Source organism: Brienomyrus brachyistius, chromosome 21 (genome assembly GCF_023856365.1).
Source record: "Brienomyrus brachyistius isolate T26 chromosome 21, BBRACH_0.4, whole genome shotgun sequence".
NCBI classification, from domain to species: domain Eukaryota; kingdom Metazoa; phylum Chordata; class Actinopteri; order Osteoglossiformes; family Mormyridae; genus Brienomyrus; species Brienomyrus brachyistius.
Genome location: NC_064553.1, coordinates 10115518 through 10134151, shown reverse-complemented (window position 1 = coordinate 10134151; position 18634 = coordinate 10115518). Strand labels below are relative to the sequence as shown.

At 42.8% G+C, this 18634-nt stretch overlaps 3 protein-coding genes across 6 annotated transcripts; 2 read left to right on the top strand and 1 right to left on the bottom strand.

Moving 5' to 3' along the window:
• Positions 1-29: 29 nt before the first annotated feature.
• Positions 30-2855, bottom strand: kcnmb3 (potassium calcium-activated channel subfamily M regulatory beta subunit 3). 3 transcript variants are annotated; one of them, XM_048989091.1, is made up of 4 exons: positions 2598-2855; positions 1544-1726; positions 788-962; positions 30-499 (listed from the first exon to the last, which is right to left on the bottom strand). In XM_048989091.1, the coding sequence occupies exons 1-4, from the start codon at positions 2681-2683 to the stop codon at positions 224-226; spliced, it is 720 nt and encodes a 239-aa protein (XP_048845048.1). In that variant the 5' UTR covers positions 2684-2855; the 3' UTR covers positions 30-223. The 3 variants fall into 3 exon arrangements, with proteins under 3 accessions (XP_048845048.1, XP_048845049.1, XP_048845047.1); XM_048989092.1 differs by having other exon boundaries at positions 30-523; positions 1544-1756; positions 2598-2854; XM_048989090.1 differs by having other exon boundaries at positions 30-523; positions 2598-2854.
• Positions 2856-4080: 1225 nt separating this feature from the next.
• polr2h (RNA polymerase II, I and III subunit H) lies at positions 4081-8081 on the top strand. 2 transcript variants are annotated; one of them, XM_048990024.1, is made up of 6 exons: positions 4081-4172; positions 4600-4739; positions 4956-5039; positions 6838-6931; positions 7016-7099; positions 7206-8081. In XM_048990024.1, exons 2-6 carry the CDS (start codon positions 4667-4669, stop codon positions 7321-7323), a joined length of 453 nt encoding a protein of 150 aa, XP_048845981.1. In that variant the 5' UTR covers positions 4081-4172; positions 4600-4666; the 3' UTR covers positions 7324-8081. The 2 variants fall into 2 exon arrangements, with proteins under 2 accessions (XP_048845981.1, XP_048845980.1); XM_048990023.1 differs by having other exon boundaries at positions 4102-4284.
• A 125-nt stretch (positions 8082-8206) lies between these two features.
• On the top strand, positions 8207-17436 carry LOC125717116 (uncharacterized). The gene is made up of 12 exons (XM_048990095.1): positions 8207-8613; positions 9880-10065; positions 10830-10892; positions 10991-11110; positions 11228-11307; positions 11855-12293; positions 13412-13485; positions 14164-14377; positions 14881-15003; positions 15594-15724; positions 16571-16656; positions 16938-17436. Exons 1-12 carry the CDS (start codon positions 8538-8540, stop codon positions 16948-16950), a joined length of 1605 nt encoding a protein of 534 aa, XP_048846052.1. The 5' UTR covers positions 8207-8537; the 3' UTR covers positions 16951-17436.
• Positions 17437-18634: the final 1198 nt, after the last annotated feature.

The following is an 18634-nucleotide window of genomic DNA, read 5'->3' as shown; positions in this document are numbered from 1 at the left end:
CCACAGACTTATAGTATAAACAGTTTGATGGTTTTTCCAAGGAGATTTACAGTATTGGTCTAAATGGCTACAGTCATTTTCAGGGCCTTGCTTAAAGCTACAGTACTCACAGCAAAGCCCCTCCTGGAACCTACAACCTTCAGGGTCACTAGTCCATGTCATTAACCAGCACGCTAGCCGCAGGTGTTCCCCATCGTTCCTCGCTCGCTGTTGGCGCCGGCAGCTACCCGCCTGGACCCTCCATGGCCTCGAGCCTTTGACACATGTGAGCCAGCCTCTGAGTCAGTTTCACCAGGCACACGATGCTAACCCCACCCAACAGCATCAGCGTGGACCAGCACACGCACTGCAGCACCAGCCAGCCGTCGTACTTCCTGGTCAAGACGGCCTCCTTGGGGTGGTCCTCGAAGCGAGAGTAGCAGCTGAAGAAACCGTCCTCTTGCTTCAACAGCCAGCTCTGAATTCTCTGAGTCTCTTCTAATACCTCTTTTTTATACCTCTGGCATTTGGGCACAAAGAAACACTAGACAGAAAACAGGAGGCATCACTGGTATAGAACAAGTACATTAAATAAAATGTGGGTGTAGTTTGCATGTCGTTCCCATGCTTGCATATGTGATTTGTGATAATTGGTATCTCTAAATTGCCCATAATCTGTGACTATCTGCCCTGTGATGCACTGCCATTTCAGCCAGGGTTCCTGACTCGTGATCTGTCCTGGATAAATGGTCATGGATGGATGTCGCACATCAAAACACAGTATATGAAGATAGAAGTCATAGCGCACCTTGTGGACAAGGTCAAAAGCTGCTTCCTTGTAGCGTAGCACAACTTCACGTCCAGAGTGGGAGAAGTTCACCAGCACCTTCAGGCATGGGTAACTGCACTGGTCTCTGCAGTCCACCTGATCACTCAGGACATCCACCTGGATCAGCTTGCATGTGGACTCCTTGATCCAGGGGCTGAACCATCACAGGGCGAGAGATGGTTTTCACAAGCAGTTTCGTTTCATCATTCTCCAGTTTCTGTTGTTGGTGTGCAAATCTGTGTCCTGTAGGGAGGCACTTCAGAGGGGCTTGGATGCTCTGGCAGATTCAGGGGGCCAGGAACTTTATAGGGGCCCCTGAACACAAAAATAATATGCAAACAGTTACAAGCCCCTCCCTAAACATTACATTTTGTTAGGGCTTTGTATTTTGTTGTTAGCTACGACCCCTTCCTGCAGAAAGAAATTAGACCTTCAGAATGGGAGGATTCATAAGGATATGAACAATGGTTCATAGTAAGCTGCCCTTCTAATTCAGTAATCTTTCCAATGAGGAAAACAAAAGGTAATTGTGACCTGCCAGATATGGGCGTTTGCTTCTGGGTATGCCCTACGAAGGAAGATTAAAGCAAGCTCTACTGAGAGCGCCTTAGTCATTCTGAGTCCATCTTCCTCAGATGACTAGGATAAATGCACAGATGCACGCAGGCTGCCCATACAAAATTCATCATGAACAGACATATTCCTGTGGTGTATTTCAGCTGATCGGAGCTCAACCTGTTCAGGTAGGGTCTCACGATGGTGAATCCAAATAAGAAGTACATGAGCACGGAGAAGCCAATCATGGCGAAGCCCAGGATGACGGCCCTGTCCTCGCCCACGCTCGACGTGGGTGTCTGTGATGTCCATTCCCGCCGCCTGCTCGGGACATTGGTCTCTGCCATCGAATAGATGCTCTGTCTGCGCAGGCAGTGCACTGGTTAAGAGAGTCTACATACAACCAGAAGATTGGTGAAGAGGCACCTGCTGTTTTACTCAAGAAATGAACTTTAAGTGAATTTATTCTGAAGATGTCCAGCTTCAAAAATGGGAAACTGTAAATCTTTAAGCTAATGCAAGTTTCCTTGCAATTATTTTAAGTGCAAAAACTATCCATTAAAAACAATCACATTTATAGTCATTGTCCCCGATGGACATCCATCCATCCATTTTCCAAACCGCTTATCCTACTGCGTCGCGGGGGGTCTGGAGCCTATCCTGGAAGCAATGGGCACGAGGCAGGGAACAATCCAGGATGGGAGGGCAGCCCATCGCAGGGCACACTCACACACCATTCACTCACACATGCACACCTACGGGCAATTTAGCAACTCCAATTAGCCTCAGCATGTTTTTGGACTGTGGGGGTAAACCAGAGTACCCGGAGGAAACCCCACGATGACATGGGGAGAACATGCAAACTCCACACACATGTGACCCAGGCGGAGACTCGAACCTGGGTTCCAGAGGTGTGAGGTAACAGTGCTAACCACTGCACCACCATGCCGCCCCCCGATGGACATAAAGGATGGATAGGTTCAATTTCAGCCACAAATTCCGGATTCACAGAAAGATGGGGCAGAGATAAAGGAGGTTAGATATGGATATAGGTGCAGGCTTATACCCTGATCCACAGTTAAATTGCCTGGTTTGGGAAGGGCTACTCTAGCCTTGAAAAGTAACAATATCTAGTTGCAGACATACACAAAGCGTACACCAGGAAGGAAGAAGTAGCTTACTTCAGATAAAAGTAGTGAGATCATAGAGAGTAAAGTTAGAGGCCCCGTCTTACCTAGTCTTGTTTCGGCGAGCGTTCAGGAGGTTGATATATATGGGAACGCTGAAAGATCCACGGTGAGACACAGAGTCCTGCACCATTCCGTGCTGTCCTGAGCCCTACTCCTTCTAATAGACACGACCCAACAGGCAACTGTCAGACAGTTCCAGTCTTCCCAGCACTACCTTTATAGGTAGGGTGTTCTGCTGTGACCCAGAGCCAAAGGCCAAGGGCACTCTATCTGCTCACACAGCCTTTAGAGGGAGTGGCACTGCTGCCATCGCCTAGGCGACGATGCTGCAACACAAAAGGAAGATAAACTCCCAAAGGATCTCCCTCGATCCCTGGGATTGCCTCTTGTGCAATACACCTTAAGAAGTTTGTTTTCGTGACACTTCTCATTGCCCTTCCAGATATTCACAAACATAATGAGTGAAACTGAAAATTTAACCCAATGAGTTTGATTCCTTTCCACACAAACCATGTCCATAACTTTTAATTAAATCCTTCAAAATATTAACTAAGGTCAAGAGGTTAATTTAAAAGGATTTAAATAGATGTTACCGCAAAGGATGCATGACCACGTGCCTCTGCATGGTCTTATGGTCGCTGAAGTCCTTCTGCTTTACTAATTTGCTCTGGTGACACCAACTCAGATGTATATTGCAGCTACATCAACATATCAATTATGCATAACTTTCCAATCAAAACATCCCTTTTGTTTTCTGTTTGCACAGACAGAATAGATAGAAAATAAAAAGGGAGGCTTGGTGCTTTATAAATTATTATACATATTTTATGGCATCATAAACATACAGACAAATTACAAGCAAAACACAGCTTCCATGAAAGCATGACTCAAATTGTTTCAAATGCTTGTGAAAGTTCACAGTTTTGGTATTTCAATCATTGATAAATGATGACAATAAATAGCAGTTATAAATACATTTTATGCCCCCTCTACTTGCTTCAGAAATCCATCCATCCATGCATTTTCTGTAATCACTTATCGTATTCAGCCTATTCAAGTCTGGAGGGTGTGCTCAGTTGGAGCCTCACAATATTGGGGTACACCCTGGATAGGATACCAGTCCATCCCAGATACATACACTATTTACCCAGTACAGCCCCCCGCCAAGACAGCGTACAGAAATGTCGAAAAAAAACAGAAACAGCGCCGTCTACTGGGGAAAGATTGCATAGACATTGCCATAATATTTTAATTTCATACATAGTTGAGCACGGGGCAGTATTCTGAAAAAGATCAAAAAACTTCATTTACATTAGTCAGGCAGACTAATATACCAGTATAACTGCGAAAAAGTAAATCAAACGGGTGAATGTCATGAAACAGCATAAATGTACTTTTCGATTATCAATAGTACTCGTAAAAACACAAAGAAATAAACACATTTAAAAAAAAATTTAACTACATCATTTTCGAAAAAAAATCGTATTTCATTGTTAGTGTCAAATATAAATGTTTGTTATAAGAAAAGCCGCTTCTTCAGGAAGTGAAGGTCCCGAAGTCCTTCCGGTTCAGAGTTCAGGGGTTAAACACATGGCGCGCTAGCAATGAATGGTGTTGCTGTACGTATATAATCTCATTTTGGAATACATTTAGAACATAAAACATTTTAAAGGAACGCAAAATTAGCATAAAGAAGGGAAGTGGCCACTGGACAGCTAATTTAGCGAAAACGTAAGCTAGCTTAATCACTGTATTGTACACATTGTGTGATGGGAATGATTGAATGGCATTTACATTGCATATGTTTTAATTTGGTTTAGTACAAGGTAATTGCGTATAACACAAACGTTGGTAATAATCTAATTTTCGTTTGCTATCCTTTGTTTTATGTGTCGTTTGATTAATACTATTTTCATTTCTTTGATCGAAATTGATGTAGCGTTAGTCTTTGATTCGACATTCTGACGTGCTCGTTATATTTGCATAGTATGTATTTTCGAGAAGTACAGGACGATGAATATCTTATCTATGTGTTTTTCCCCTCAGGCAATATCATAAGTGTCGAACGGAACGCATATCTTGTTCTGGGTGTCAAGTTCAGGACTGAAACGAAATGGCAGGGATTTTGTTTGAAGATATATTCGATGTGAAGGACATTGACCCTGATGGAAAGAAATTTGACAGAGGTAGGGATTTCGAGTTTAACTGAATTACAGAAACGTGATGGAATCGCCTGCCCACTGATGCTTCATCAGCGGTCGTCAGCTTGTACGTATGCAGCCAAACGTGTTTTGATTGAGAAAAAAAGAGAAAAAAACTATGTAGACTACGTTTTTAAATACTATGTCCATGGGAAGCATCGGAGGTTGCCACGTTATTGACCACTGATTTTATCTTTGTAGTGTCTCGTCTACATTGTGAGAGTGAGTCTTTCAAAATGGACCTCATTCTTGATGTCAACATTCAGATATATCCTGTGGACCTTGGTAAGACCTAATGCACGTGAGAGATAGTACATACACTATATGGACAAAAGTATTGGGAATTCTGGCCATTACACCTACAGGAACTTCTATGAAGGCCCATTCTAAATCCAGACATCAAAGTGGAGCTAGTCCCCTCTTTGCAGCTATAACAGCTGCCAGTCTTCTGTGAAGGCTTTCCATAAGGTTTGAGTGTGTCTGTGGGATCCTTTGCCCATTCATCTAAAAGCGCACTTGAGAGATCAGGCACTGATGTTGGACGTGAAGGTCTGGCTCACAATCTCCTTTCTAGTTCATCCCAAAGGTGTTAGCTAGGGTAGAGGTCAGGGCTCTGTGTGGGCCATTCAAGTTCTTCCACATCAAACTCACCGAACCATGTCTTTATGGGCCTTGCTTTGTGCACTGGGGCACAGTCATGCTGGAACAGAAAAGGGCCTTCCCCAAACTGCTCCCACAAAGTTAGAAGCCTAGAATTGTCTGAAATATCTAGGCATGCTGAAGCATTTGGAGTTCCCAATGCTGGAACTAAGGAGCCAATCCCCACCCCTGAATAACAACCTCAAACCGTTATCCCTCCTCCACCAAACGTTAGCTGGCTCCATGCAGTGAGGCAGGTAACGTTCTCCTGGCATCAGCCAGAGCCAGATTCATCCATCAAACTGACAGACAGAGCAGTGTGCTTCATCACTCCACAGAACGTGTTTCCACTGTTCCAGTGTCCAGTAGCGTTGTGCTTTACACCGCTCTATCCGACGCTTGGCATCGCCCTTGGAGACTTGCATGTAGCTGCTCGTCCATGGAAGCCCATTCCATGAAGCTCCTGGTGCACAGTTTTGTGCTGGGGTTAATGGCAGAGGAAGCTTGGAACTCTGCAGTTTTTGATTCAACAGAGTGCTGACGACTTTTACACACTATGCGCTCCAGCACTTGGTGACCCCGCTCTGTTACATGTTCTACCTCTTTGTGGCTGAGTTTCTCATTGCTAAAAGCTTCACCTCGTAATAATACCACTTACAGTTGGCGTGGAATATGTATCAGGGAAGGAATTTCATGAACTGACATTGTAAAGATGGCACCCTTTGACAGCACCATGCATGAATTCACTGAGCTCTTCAGAACGACCCATTCTTTCACAAATGTTTGTAAAAATGACGATGTGCCTAAGTGCTTGATTTTATACACCTGTGACAATGAGTCTGAATGAAACACCTGAGTTCAGTGATTAAGAGGCGTGTCCCAATACTTTTCTCCATGTCGTGAATAAATGATACAAGATGTTAGGCCTAAATTGAGAGAAGATAGTTCCTCTTTTCTGTAAAAGCATATCATTACTCAGTGACGCTTTACATTAACTGCACCCTCATAATGCATTCATTATGCATTCATAGGCAGTATGTAAGTATACCTTATCCTAACATACCTCAACAACTTCAATATACATTAATGATGAACATTATACGATTTTAAAGTTTATTATCGTTTAATGTTATTAATGTATATTAAAATTTAAGATTCTAGGATGTGGTATGTTTACTTGCTGCTCATGAATGTTCTGTGAATGCATTATGAAGGTGCACTGAATGTTCTATGGATGTGTTATGAAGGTGCACTGAATGCTCTATGGATGCATTATGCATTATGCACTGAATGCTGTATGAATGCATTATGAAGGTGCACTGAATGCTGTATGAATGCATTATGAAGGTGCACTGAATGCTCTATGAATGCATTATGAAGGCATTGTGAGGGTACAGTTAATGTGAAGCATTATTCATATGAACGAACTGCCGTTACCTTGCAGGAGACAAGTTCCGGTTGGTCATAGCAAGTACTCTGTATGAAGATGGCACTCCGGACGATGGGGAATATAACCCACAGGATGATCGCCCCTCGCGGTAGGTTCTTTTTTCTCGACCTGCTGAAGACTGCCCATCTCCATCTGCATTTGGTAGCACGCGTCACATCTGTACTTTGGGTAGGGCGGACCAGTTTGATTACGTGATGTACGGCAAAGTGTACAAAATCGAGGGAGACGAGACGTCCACCGAGGCGGCTACACGTCTGTAAGTGCCGTGCCACCCCTTTTCTTTTCTTTTTCAGGCAATTGCTCGGTAGTTAATTTTTTTTACCCCGTACCTCTGTCCCCCCCCCCCCCCCCCCCCCCCCCAGATCGGCATATGTATCCTATGGAGGCCTGCTGATGAGGCTGCAGGGAGACGCCAACAACCTGCACGGCTTCGAAGTGGACTCCCGGGTCTATCTGCTTATGAAGAAGCTGGCCTTCTGAAAGCACCAGCATTTGTTAAGCAGCTCCATCAACACTGTGAAGAGAATTTGCTGAGAAAACTCAGTGTTTTACACCGGTGTGCTGCTGGTGCTCTATGCTGTTTTGTTATACCATGTAAATAAATGTTTTATATATATATATAAATAGGGTTCTGTTTGATGTATGATGGTACTTAATTATCCCACTGGGAGGTATAATCTTGTCGCCATGACACACATGTAGGTGAGAACATGCTTGCCAATGAATTCAGCCACATGTAGTGGCAGGTTTGGAGCCCAGGGTTCAGGGCCTTGCTCAAGGGCCCAGAGAAATACCAAGGCTGGGCTTGAATCAATGACCTTCTGATCTCAGGCCTGGAGCCTTAGTTCCCTTAGCCACATGCTAGCCTCCAAGTTGTGTCTCCTGGAATTCCAGTATCTTTGAAACCCGGCCGGCCATTGCTGATTGGAGATCATCTTAGCCAAACTTTTTCTGAGTCACTTATTTCTGTGTAGTGAGTGAGGGACTTAAAGATTATGGCTGTACCGACAGTGAAACGGTGAAAACGATGCAGCCCTGATAACCCGATACCGTGCCTGCGACTGCAGGTGAGAATGGAATATGAGATGGTTACCCATACCGATGGTGAATTATAGATTAAACTCAGAGCAGCCCTATCAGTGGCTGCTATTCGGTAGGACAAAATACTAGCAATGGAAAAAATGTTAAAAGTTATTGTTCTGTGAGGTGTGAATCTATAAAAGAAAAAAAAACTTTCACTTATACGTTATGACGGCTCTTATTCAATAGATATTCATTCCTTGCGCTGAAATGCATAACTTTAGTTCTACTTTGAACAACAAGCCAATCTAATGAATCTATATTCCTTGATATGGCTCCATCAGTACAAGGATGCTTGTGTTACGTTAAGCCTATTTTTTTTCTTAGTTTTGTAGCAAGTACTGCTAAATTTCTCTTGCAACTTTTCCCCGACGAAGAAAGCTCGTGCACGCCTGCAGATCGTAACAGGATGCAGCATCTGCATCATTAACTAAGTGATTCAGTTGCAGGATGTGCGGTGGATAGCATCCCTTACTGCATCTGGTATTGGGTCGCGTCCCTTACTACATGCGGTATAGGATCGCGTTTATTCTCCTTAATTCCTGTATGTTGCGTTTCATTCATACATACAAAAGGCTTTCCAGGCGATTAGGGCTGGAGATGATTTCTTGAGTATGGAGTACCGACAAAAACGACAGCTCACCTTCGTGACAGTTGGACTAATTTTTCTTATGAGCGGTGTCGAGTACGGTATGTTTTAACATCGGACTTAATATCTTTTTTATATGCTATCAATGAATGACGACGAGTATAATTCTCATATATAGAATAATATGTTATTTATATACCTTTAATTTAAAAAATGTCATTTCGTTTGTCATTAAGTACCCTAAAACCTATATATAAATCCACAGGGGAAAATAGCATATGGTTATTGTCAAGTTCAAGGTAGTGAAAATGTTGAAGCAAGTTTTATGTACCTTATAAACGCGAAATTAGTGGGGTGGCACTTGACATACAAAATTTCATAAAATTTTAGTCGCGTCTAATGATGCAGGAAACTCCCAGCCTGTTGAAGTAAAGGTTGTAAAACGCTTCTGCTTTCATTCCCGTTTTCCCTCTGAGTGAAATCAGCAGAGCTTCACCTAACACCATCTGAGCTTCTCCTCTGCCCGTTCAGAGCTGGTTGTTTTTACTTAACTTAAATTTAACAGCCTCACTGAAAGATTGCCGTTCATTATATTTAACCTTCCTTGATATTTTAAGTTTAACTTGCCTTAAATTGGTCTCAGACAAGTTTATCACCTGGGACAGATCATAAGTGACACATTTGTACAGCCACCGATCAAAGCCTGCTCACTGCCTGCTCACTGCCTGCTCACTGCCCGAAAAACCTGCCAGAAGTGCTGTGTGGGTCCCGTCACTCTGCACTGTCTCCGTCACGTCATTAGCTTTGCGCTAAGCTGCACTGTGCAAACACTCGTCAGCACATCTAGGGAAATTCATTGTACTTTCAAGATTAAGATCAGAATCTTCAGCTTGTGACATTTGCTCGTAACTGGGTTTGATAGATCTTTCGTTCTTTCCAAGGGCCTTCAGTGTAACGCTAAGTCACAAAATTTCAATTACTCAGTAACTCTCAGGTTGACTTCAGTGGGCAACTCTCATTGTAAGAGTGGGCTAGCGTAGATCTAGGGCTACCAACTTCCACGTATCCGACGTGACACTCATACTTCCAGACTCTTACAGAAGTCTTACAGAAAATCTATATTATTCAATTATAAACCTAAAATTAGCTACATCAAAAGAATTAGGGTAGTTTGCAAACCCTACAGACTATTTACAAAGTAATAAAACTGTCACATACATGTGAATGCGTGGGCATGTGTGTGCAGATTTGTCTCAAATTGAAAATCTCACTCCAGCCAGCTGACCAACGTTGGCAGCCCTGTAGCTCCCAAGAGCTGCTGTTAAACTGAGGCTGGAATAATATTTCATAATTCTCCTGACTTACAGCTGTGATCCTACCCACCATATGGAGGTACCTGCAGATCCTTCAGGCACCGCCGTACTTCCTGGGGCTCGGCTTGTCCGCGTTCAGTTTGAGCGGGCTGCTGTTCGGACCTCTATTTGGCCACTGGTCTGATCGGACTCATACCACCAAGAACATCATCCTCCTGGCCAACGTCTTCGAGATTGTCGGTAAGTTCCCGTCTTTCTTAAAGAGCAAATCTTTCGTCAAAGCTATAGTCACTTGCCCCTAATTTTATCGTAATAATGGTACAATGTTTCAGTGCATAGCATGCTGTTACTCCAGTGTTGTGGCTTTTAAATCCTCCCCTGGCTCTAAAAGTGGACTTTGCATGATCTCCCCAACTTTATGTGGGTTTTCTGTTCTTGTTTCTTCACAATTCAATGACATCCTTTGCAAGTTAAATATGTAACTTTGTGTTTGTCCTGCTGTAACCTAGTGTTCCAACCGTAGTAAATCGCCATTTTATGTCTTAAAGTCCTTGAAACCGACCCCAAATCTCTACGAACAAGATGGATAAGCACTAATTCAAAATAGGTCAATAGGATAATGAGAACGTACAGTATTCAATGGTCTTTGTATGAAACTATTCAGAGTTTCTGAAAAGCTATAATTTGATCTGCAAATTTTCTTCCTTCACACAAAAAATAAAAACGCACGATAAACCAGAAATTTATATTTTGTTTGTATTGAAACAATGTGCCTTATCATGACTGCATAATTTAGTTGGGACTTAATACTGTTTCACCTAAAAATGACAATACAAATCCGGTCATGAGATTGCTATGGTCCTCAGCTTGTCGCTTGTCTTTCTTAGTTGGACTCATAATGGGAAACCATAGACTTCTTCTTAGCTGCCTACAGTATATAAATAAAGTGTATGGTAACTCTAATAACCATATAAGCTCAGACTCAGCTCTTTTCTCCTTTCCAGGTAACTTCATGTATTTCATTGGCTATTCCAAGTGGCTTCTCCTATCAAGCCGGCTCGTAGCAGGTACGCATTTCTAGAAAGTTCTTATTTGCCCATATGCTGCTATTAGCATTAGCTTCAGTGCCCAAATATCGGGATCTCCGCTTGACCTCACCACGCAGGGATCGGAGCCGGGGCTGGTTCCTGCATATTCGGGCTCCTCACACGGATCACATCGTTAGAGAATCGCGCCACAGTCTTCGCAACCGTTATGGCCTGCCGCCAAGCCGGACTCCTGATTGGTCAGTTTCCCCGGCTCTGTGTCCAGATGGGAATCACTTTGCTTTTAGGTCTGTCTTCTCACTCCCGTGTTCCCACGTTGATCAGTGCTCATCACGCCCGTTTCCTCGTCTCTGTAGGTCCAGCGTTCAATATCTTTTTGAGGCTCTGTGATTTCCAGCTGGGTCCCTTCATCGTGAACAAGTACACGTCCCCAGGGGTAAGATATAATACAAACTGTTCATTTATCAAACATTAGTAAGTCTGCCAAAAATAATTTATACAGGTACCACACTCAGGGGAGCTTTGCATACACAAATACATTCTTAAGGCAGAAGGGAAAATGATTGGTTCAGAGAGATAACCAATCGGATTACAGAGGAGGTGGGACCAAACAGTCAGATGTCTTGGTCCCACCTCCTCTAGTTGCTTAGATCCACCTCCTGTACAATCTGATCTCCCCAATCCAATCATTTCCCCTTTTGCCCTCAGAACATTTTGTGTAAATAAAACTCACATGAGCAAGCACTTTGTCGAAGGGAACAAGTGTGGTGGATCTCCTGAGACTTAAACTTGCCTCATTCTGGTCATAAGTCCAGCTCAATAACTGCTATGCCACCTACTGTCTTCATGCGCATTTCCCTATGTATTCCTGCATCACTACTAATCACCCCTGATGCAGGGTTGGAGGTAAAGGGTACTCTGTGCATAGTCCACCTTCTTCAACAAGCCTTGTTGCTTGTCTGACTTCGTTCTGCTCCTCCTAGCTCTTCATGAGCATTGTCTGGGGCCTGCTGGAGTTGGTGGTTCTGTTCATGTACTGGGATCTACCACCTCTCGACCATGGGGGCCAGGGGATGAACATGGAGGAGGTGGAGGTGGAAGAGGAGGCAAAGCCCCTGGTGACCAATGAAGAAGCAGAAGATTCTGAGTTCAGGACCTTCATCAGCACCGAACAGCTGGAAGTTCAGGGCGTTGCTGGTGGCCCATTACCTCCACCCTCGCCTGCCCGCTCTCTTCTCCTAAACGATGAGCTCCCTAAGCCCTTCCTGGACATCAGTGCCAGGAAAGGTGGCCCCACAGATTTAGCTAAAGGAGTGACAGCGTGTTTGGGTTTTGAAAATTCTCTCTCTCGCATGTTGATATCGTGCATGAATTTTACCATCAAATTGACAGTCCACATTGGTATGACAGAAGAATTGTGTGGCCAAAACCCTTAAACTGATTAAAAATAAACTACAATTGACCCTTCCACATTGTGGGGTTTAGGGGCGCAGGCTCCCTGCAATCTGGAAAAACCACATGCATTTTTATGGCGAAAAGAATATGGGAAATACAAGATGCAAAGATCCCTGCAAGACATCACATACGAGACTGTCATAAATATGCTTGACATCCTGCAAACCAGCACTGTACATATATTTAATGCATTAATGAGTTACTGAACTTTTTGTGGACCGTCTTGGGCTTCTGCAAAACTCCCAAAAAGTACCCATTTAATTTCTTACGGCGCCCTCACGATACCTTGAAGCCTCGCTGAGGAAGTTTGCCTAGCAGAAAGGTCGACTGTCTATAAACTGTCTATCAACTGCCTTTAAACTGTCTATAAACAGTCTATCGACTATCTATAAACAGTCTATCAACTGTCTATCAACTGTCTATAAACTATCAACTATCTATAAACTGCCTATCAACTGTCTATAAACAGTCTATGAACTGTCTATCAACTGTCTGTCAACTGCCTATAAACTATCAACTGTCTATAAACAGTCTATCAACTGTCTATAAACTATCAATGGTCTATCAACTGTCTATAAACTATCAACGGTCTATCAACTGTCTATAAACTGTCTATCAACTGTCTATAAACTATCAACTATCTATAAACTGCCTATCAACTGTCTATAAACAGTCTATGAACTGTCTATCAACTGTCTGTCAACTGCCTATAAACTATCGACTGTCTATAAACAGTCTATCAACTGTCTATAAACTATCAATGGTCTATCAACTGTCTATAAACTATCAACGGTCTATCAACTGTCTATAAACACACTAAGAACGCATAGTAACCCCCTGTCTGCAGGGATGGGGGTAAATTCCTACGCCTGGCTCTGCGTGTGAGGTTGTACACCCCCCCCCCCCCCTTTGTTCCTTTGGGCTTCTCCCAGCTTCTCCAGTTTCCTCTCACCATCCCAAAACACATTTTCATACAAAATTGCCTGTAGCATGTCTGCCCTTTCCACATTTCCGAAGAAACATTTACGTAAGATGGATTGACTGTCACGATAATGACGCTTCGGTCCCTTTCTCCGTCCCCGTAGAATTCCTGAGGGAGGAGGTGTTGCTGCTGCTGACTGCCCAGTTCATCACCCTGTTTAATCAGACGGCGTTGGAGGTGGGACCCTGAAGCTCTATTGTGGCTCTCGCGCTGACACCCATATAAGCAGCCCTTTCACCCTGTTTACGCTACACCACTGGGACAAAAACACAGATTATCACACTGGTCATCGTGATTCATAACGACGTTTATGGCAGATAACTACATCTTTGGGGAGTAACTGGTTACTCATTTAAATAAGGTAAAACATTCAAGTAGTAATAAATAGAAACCCAAATTATAGTTCTAAAAGAGCTGAGAGTTAAAAAAAATCACTGACTGCTTTTTAATTAGTAACACCTTTGCAACAGTGACAACAAACATCAAACATTTACGCTTAGTATCCCTTTGGGGGCCAGTGACAGCAATTTCAATTAATAGCAAAATAGGAAGAACAAAGCTGGATGAGTCCGTCAAACAAAAATGACACTTAAAAAAAAACAAATGCCTTTGCAGTAGGTATACGTGTACAAGCGTCCCAAGACTTTCTCTGAGCACTGTTATATAGTATATAAGTAGAGATATAGAAATAATAAATAATATAATTACATAAAAGATAAAAAGGACAAAATGTGTACTGAATTAACTTGCTAAATATGCGCAGACACTATACTTAGAAATCAGACTCAGTTTGCAGCTGACACTGGGGATTAAGCCCTAGTTGGGCTGTGTTGAGCCGATGCGGCTGTCTTGCAGACCATGGTGACCCCCTTGACACAGAAGTACTTTGGCTTCAGTGAGCTGCAGAACAGCATGATGTACTTCCTGTGTGGCGTGGAAGTCATCGCCGGCTTCCTGCTGGTGCGCTGTCTCAGCCGCCGCCTGGCTGACCGCCTGCTGCTCGCCCTGGGACTGGCCATCTGCAGCATCTCCTGCACCTGGTGCCTCATCTTCCTCACTGATCCCCGAGGTGAACCCAATAGAACAGTGTTTCCCAACCCGGTCCCCGGGGACCCCCAGACGGTCCACGTTTTTGCTCCCTCCCAGCTCAAAAGTGTGGACTGTCTGGCAGGAAGCTGGGAGGGAGCAAAAACGTGGACCGTCTGGGGGTCTCTGAGGACCGGATTGGGAAACACTGCAATTTAAAAAGACTTATATGCCTGCCAGTACCCAGCTGTAGCTGGATATGTGAAGCATGTCACATTTAATTTTTAAATAATTCAAGTAAAATTATATCCAATGCAGGTTTAAGTCTGGAACCCTGTTACTTTATTCACAACCATTGGTTGAATAAATGTTATTTTTTTCTGCTATGCTAGGAAACACATGCGTGTTACGGATATGGCCTTGTACTCTGATGGCTTCCAGACCTTGGAAGTACTTTGGATAAACAAACTAACAAAAGGCCACCTTTAACCCTGTACACCTCCTGCTGCTCTCTTTCTTTGCCGCCACCCCCCTGCCCTCCCCCAGGTGGATACCCCTGGCAGTTGGCTAAGTTCATCACCGGGGTGTTCCTGCAGCTTCTGGGTCTCCCCTTTCTTGCTGTGTCCCAGGTGTCACTTTTCTCTAAAGTTACCTCTGTGAAGACGCAAGGTGAGCAGCGCTGCCCTCTGCTGGCGGGGGCACAATCGGACACGGAGCCCCATGTGGGGCTGAAAAATTAGGCTGGGAATTGAAAGCAGACTAATAAAATGAAATTTAAAAATGAGAACAGTATTTTCATATTATTACTATCCATATTATTCAACAATGGCAGTACTTGCTTCCAGGTCGTTAATGTAGCTATAGACCACTGCTGTGAGACATAAAATTCCTAAGATTTGTTCAGTTATTAATGTCGCATGACAAATGTCTTATATATAATGCCTTCTGCTCAGTTTAGGAACTGGGAGGCAGCACTAGGAGACAAGAAAGCATTCCAGAGCTGCAGCTAATGATACTTACTGTGCATTAACCTTTTACTTATTACTCAGCAGTAACATATCAGTCTGTAAATAGGGCAGAGAGGCTGGCATTAAATAAACAGTCTTTGCTCTGTGAGGGTTATTTTCCACATTAGTGCTAAGTAAGTCTCTGACAGCAGTTTGCTGAAGGAAGCAAGGGGAAGGTGTCATTGTTAATGAATGTAACCAAATCCCAGCCTGACTGAATGTGTGTGTGTGTGTCTGTGTGTGTGTAACCAGGGTTCAGCCAGGGCGTGCGGCGCTCAGTCGGGGGACTGGCCACCATTTTGGGCCCCCTGTGGGCCGGGGGCCTGACGGAGAACCTGCATTTGATGCTGGGGCTGATGATGGCCTTGCTGGTCATGGTCTCAGTGAGTGCTCATTTTGTGTGCGTGTGTGTGTGTGTGTGTGTGCACATATGCGCAGGCATACGTGCCCCAGAACACCCTGCTCCCTTACACTTGTTTTGCTGGAGAATTCAGCCCCACAATGGGTCGGCATCCCTTCCTGGGGGTTATTTCCTGCCCTGTGCACCCATAGTTTCTGGAAAATGGGAGTTCTTCCTTGCAACTGTCCGCCTCTGACCTATTCACTGGGGGCTCGGGTGGGGATAATGTAAAGTGCTTTGAGACGATGTAATGTTGTGAGAATGCGCCATGAAAATAAAACTGAATCGAAAATTGAGCTGAATAGGCTCCAGGCCCCCACAACCTCACATAGGACAAGTGGGTATGCAAGATGGATGGATGGATGGATGGTTGCTGATTCCACTGTAATCATGTGTCCTTCACTGCAGCTGCTTGCATGGCTGACAGTTTGGTCCAAAGTCATTTTAACTTGTTTGTACGCCTGCATTTATTACTGGAGCCGTTCAGGGTAACTACCTTCACTCCCGGCTACAACACAATGGTCCTCCTCTAAGGCAGCGTTTTTTAAACTTTGTAGATGACACGCTATATTTTAGATTATGAAAAACATGTCAGGGCAAAAGAAGAACCCACTTTACAAATTATCCTTCCCTCACTTTGTAACAGATGTCAGAGATCAGTGACATCTGCTAGTGACAACTGTCTACCCTTAGTTTTCTGTCTGTTCTTAATTTGCTTCAAATCAGAGCGGTCACGGAGCCATTGTCAGAAGCCCGGGGCGGCCGTGTCAGGGAGGGGCGCTCCATGGAGTATAATTGAATTGACATGGGCCGAATTTGTCACACTCAGGTTATGACCGCACTCTCCTACAATCGTCTGGTGGAGCCGTGTGTTGTACAGCCCGCCTGCAGCTCTGAGGTCATCGGAACAAGCGGGTGGGCACCCATCCAGTCGCCGTGGAAAGGCGCGGCTCTTGTGCTACATTAGCAGAATGAGAATCATTATTTATCTGCTTAAACAGATACATTTAAACAAAAAAAAACTTGTTAAACTTTTAAATGACAGTGCTGCTCTGCTGTTAGCTAATGAGTGTTTTGTTTTCTGCCCCGATAATTTGTTTACATTGTCTTACGGCGTTCTGCTTCAGTACACACTGTTAATGAACAAGTAACTCCAGCAAATAGTAATAAGTGACCCCGTCCCTCTCTCGCTGCAGGGATGAAAAGTAACACCCCATTTAAGGACACGGCTCTGTCCTGGTCTCCTCTAAAGAGGGCTGCACATGTGCTTGGTGTGGGGGCCCCTTCAAGCAGAACTGGCGAGGCAGCAGGACTTCCAGTCTGCACTGATTCTCTACACCCCCCCTGTCCTGGGTAGGTCCACCCAGATTTTACTGACTAGCCCTACTTACGAGCCCAGACACTATGAGCATAGTTGAGTGCAACGTGTTTTATAGCACGAAGTCTGCAGAACATCTCACATTCCTAGGTGAGCAAAACCCTATGACGACCATATCGGCAAAATAAATGTATAAATAAATATATTTAATGATAAATACATTAACGGTCATCATAAAAGCTAGATGAACATGAATAACACGACAACCAACCAGGAAATAATAGCGTTTTGCCAGCTCGCTATTTCTGGTTGGAGCACTAGATGGCAGTAGACTTCAGGTATATAGACACATCCCATCTCCCGATGTTTACTCTTTTTCCAAGAATGCTGTATTAAGTTGCTTAGTTTTGCTTTTTATTTTATCTTTGTTTTTTTAATTTTTTTTAACTGAAGCACTTATAGTGTTATCTATCATGTAAATCCAGCTGCATCCAGATGTAAATTTTGTAACACTTCTAGGATTAAAAGTGGAAACCTTTTAGTTGCACTATGTTTACCACAAGACTTCTTACAAATCAGCTAATGCCATGCAAACAACACAATACTCTGTTTAGTACTCATATATTTAGTACTCATTCAATAATATATATGGGCATTTAATATGCTAGTGGTATGTTTATGTTTGAACAGAAATAATTAAAAAGATATTTCAGTTAACTAATGTTAATTATTTTATAACAAAAACTTAATGCATCAGTAAAATATTAGTAGAATTACAAATGAAGGATTTATATATACTGTCATTGTATTTTTTTATTACTAGCCAATAGATCAAATTAATATTTTTCCACACTTGACATTTCTGAATAGTATTATTTTATCAGTAAGCAAGATACCTGCTTTCTAAGTTATATTTAAGGGTTTAACTAATGTCTCATGAAAGACATTGGGAAGTTTGGAACAAAGCACTTCAATAAAGCTTTATATACAGGATCTGGCTGTTCAGATAAACGTAAGGTTACAAAAAAATAAAACCATTGAGATTGTTATTGTATACATATGTGTATTTTCACTGTATTCCATGCATATGAAAAAGGCTAACGAAAACAACATACTTTAATAAAGAGGATTCAGGTGTAATGCAATGTTTGTCTTATTTTATGCACAAGTACTTATATATGTATTAGTTATTTACTCATATACTTATTATATATATATTATATAACATTACACAAAATGTATTTTTTTAATGCATGTGCATAATATAGACATAAATATATAATGTCTAGTTATATATTATATATGTAATACGATATATTATGGAAACCTGAAATGTATATTTTTTTCAATAAAATACATGTATGTGTGTGTGTTATTGAAGTAGCATATATTTTATACATTTATATATTATAAACAAGGAAATAATACAATATATTTTGTGCAGTAGCACTCCTTGGGTTTGCTAGAGGTGAGAAGAGAGTAAATCAGTTTTGTAATTTTTTTATATACCAAAAGAAAATGCCAGTTATCACCAGTCTTTATTATTTCTTCGCATTTCAAACTCATTTATCGGAG

What these genes read in the sequence shown, in the direction of transcription:
- polr2h (XM_048990024.1), top strand. Translation starts at nt 4,667, where the DNA reads ATGGCAGGGATTTTGTTTGAAGATATATTCGATGTGAAGGACATTGAC. An exon ending in GATATATCCTGTGGACCTTG is followed by an intron (nt 5,040 to 6,837) that starts GTAAGACCTAAT and finishes GTTACCTTGCAG; the next exon opens with GAGACAAGTTCCGGTTGGTC. An exon ending in ACCGAGGCGGCTACACGTCT is followed by an intron (nt 7,100 to 7,205) that starts GTAAGTGCCGTG and finishes CCCCCCCCCCAG; the next exon opens with ATCGGCATATGTATCCTATG.
- LOC125717116 (XM_048990095.1), top strand. Translation starts at nt 8,538, where the DNA reads ATGGAGTACCGACAAAAACGACAGCTCACCTTCGTGACAGTTGGACTA. An exon ending in ACAAGTACACGTCCCCAGGG is followed by an intron (nt 11,308 to 11,854) that starts GTAAGATATAAT and finishes TGCTCCTCCTAG; the next exon opens with CTCTTCATGAGCATTGTCTG. An exon ending in CTTCCTCACTGATCCCCGAG is followed by an intron (nt 14,378 to 14,880) that starts GTGAACCCAATA and finishes GCCCTCCCCCAG; the next exon opens with GTGGATACCCCTGGCAGTTG.
- kcnmb3 (XM_048989090.1), bottom strand. Translation starts at nt 2,683, where the DNA reads ATGGTGCAGGACTCTGTGTCTCACCGTGGATCTTTCAGCGTTCCCATA. An exon ending in GCTCGCCGAAACAAGACTAG is followed by an intron (nt 1,727 to 2,597) that starts GTAAGACGGGGC and finishes CTGCCTGCGCAG; the next exon opens with ACAGAGCATCTATTCGATGG. An exon ending in GTGAGACCCTACCTGAACAG is followed by an intron (nt 963 to 1,543) that starts GTTGAGCTCCGA and finishes GTGATGGTTCAG; the next exon opens with CCCCTGGATCAAGGAGTCCA.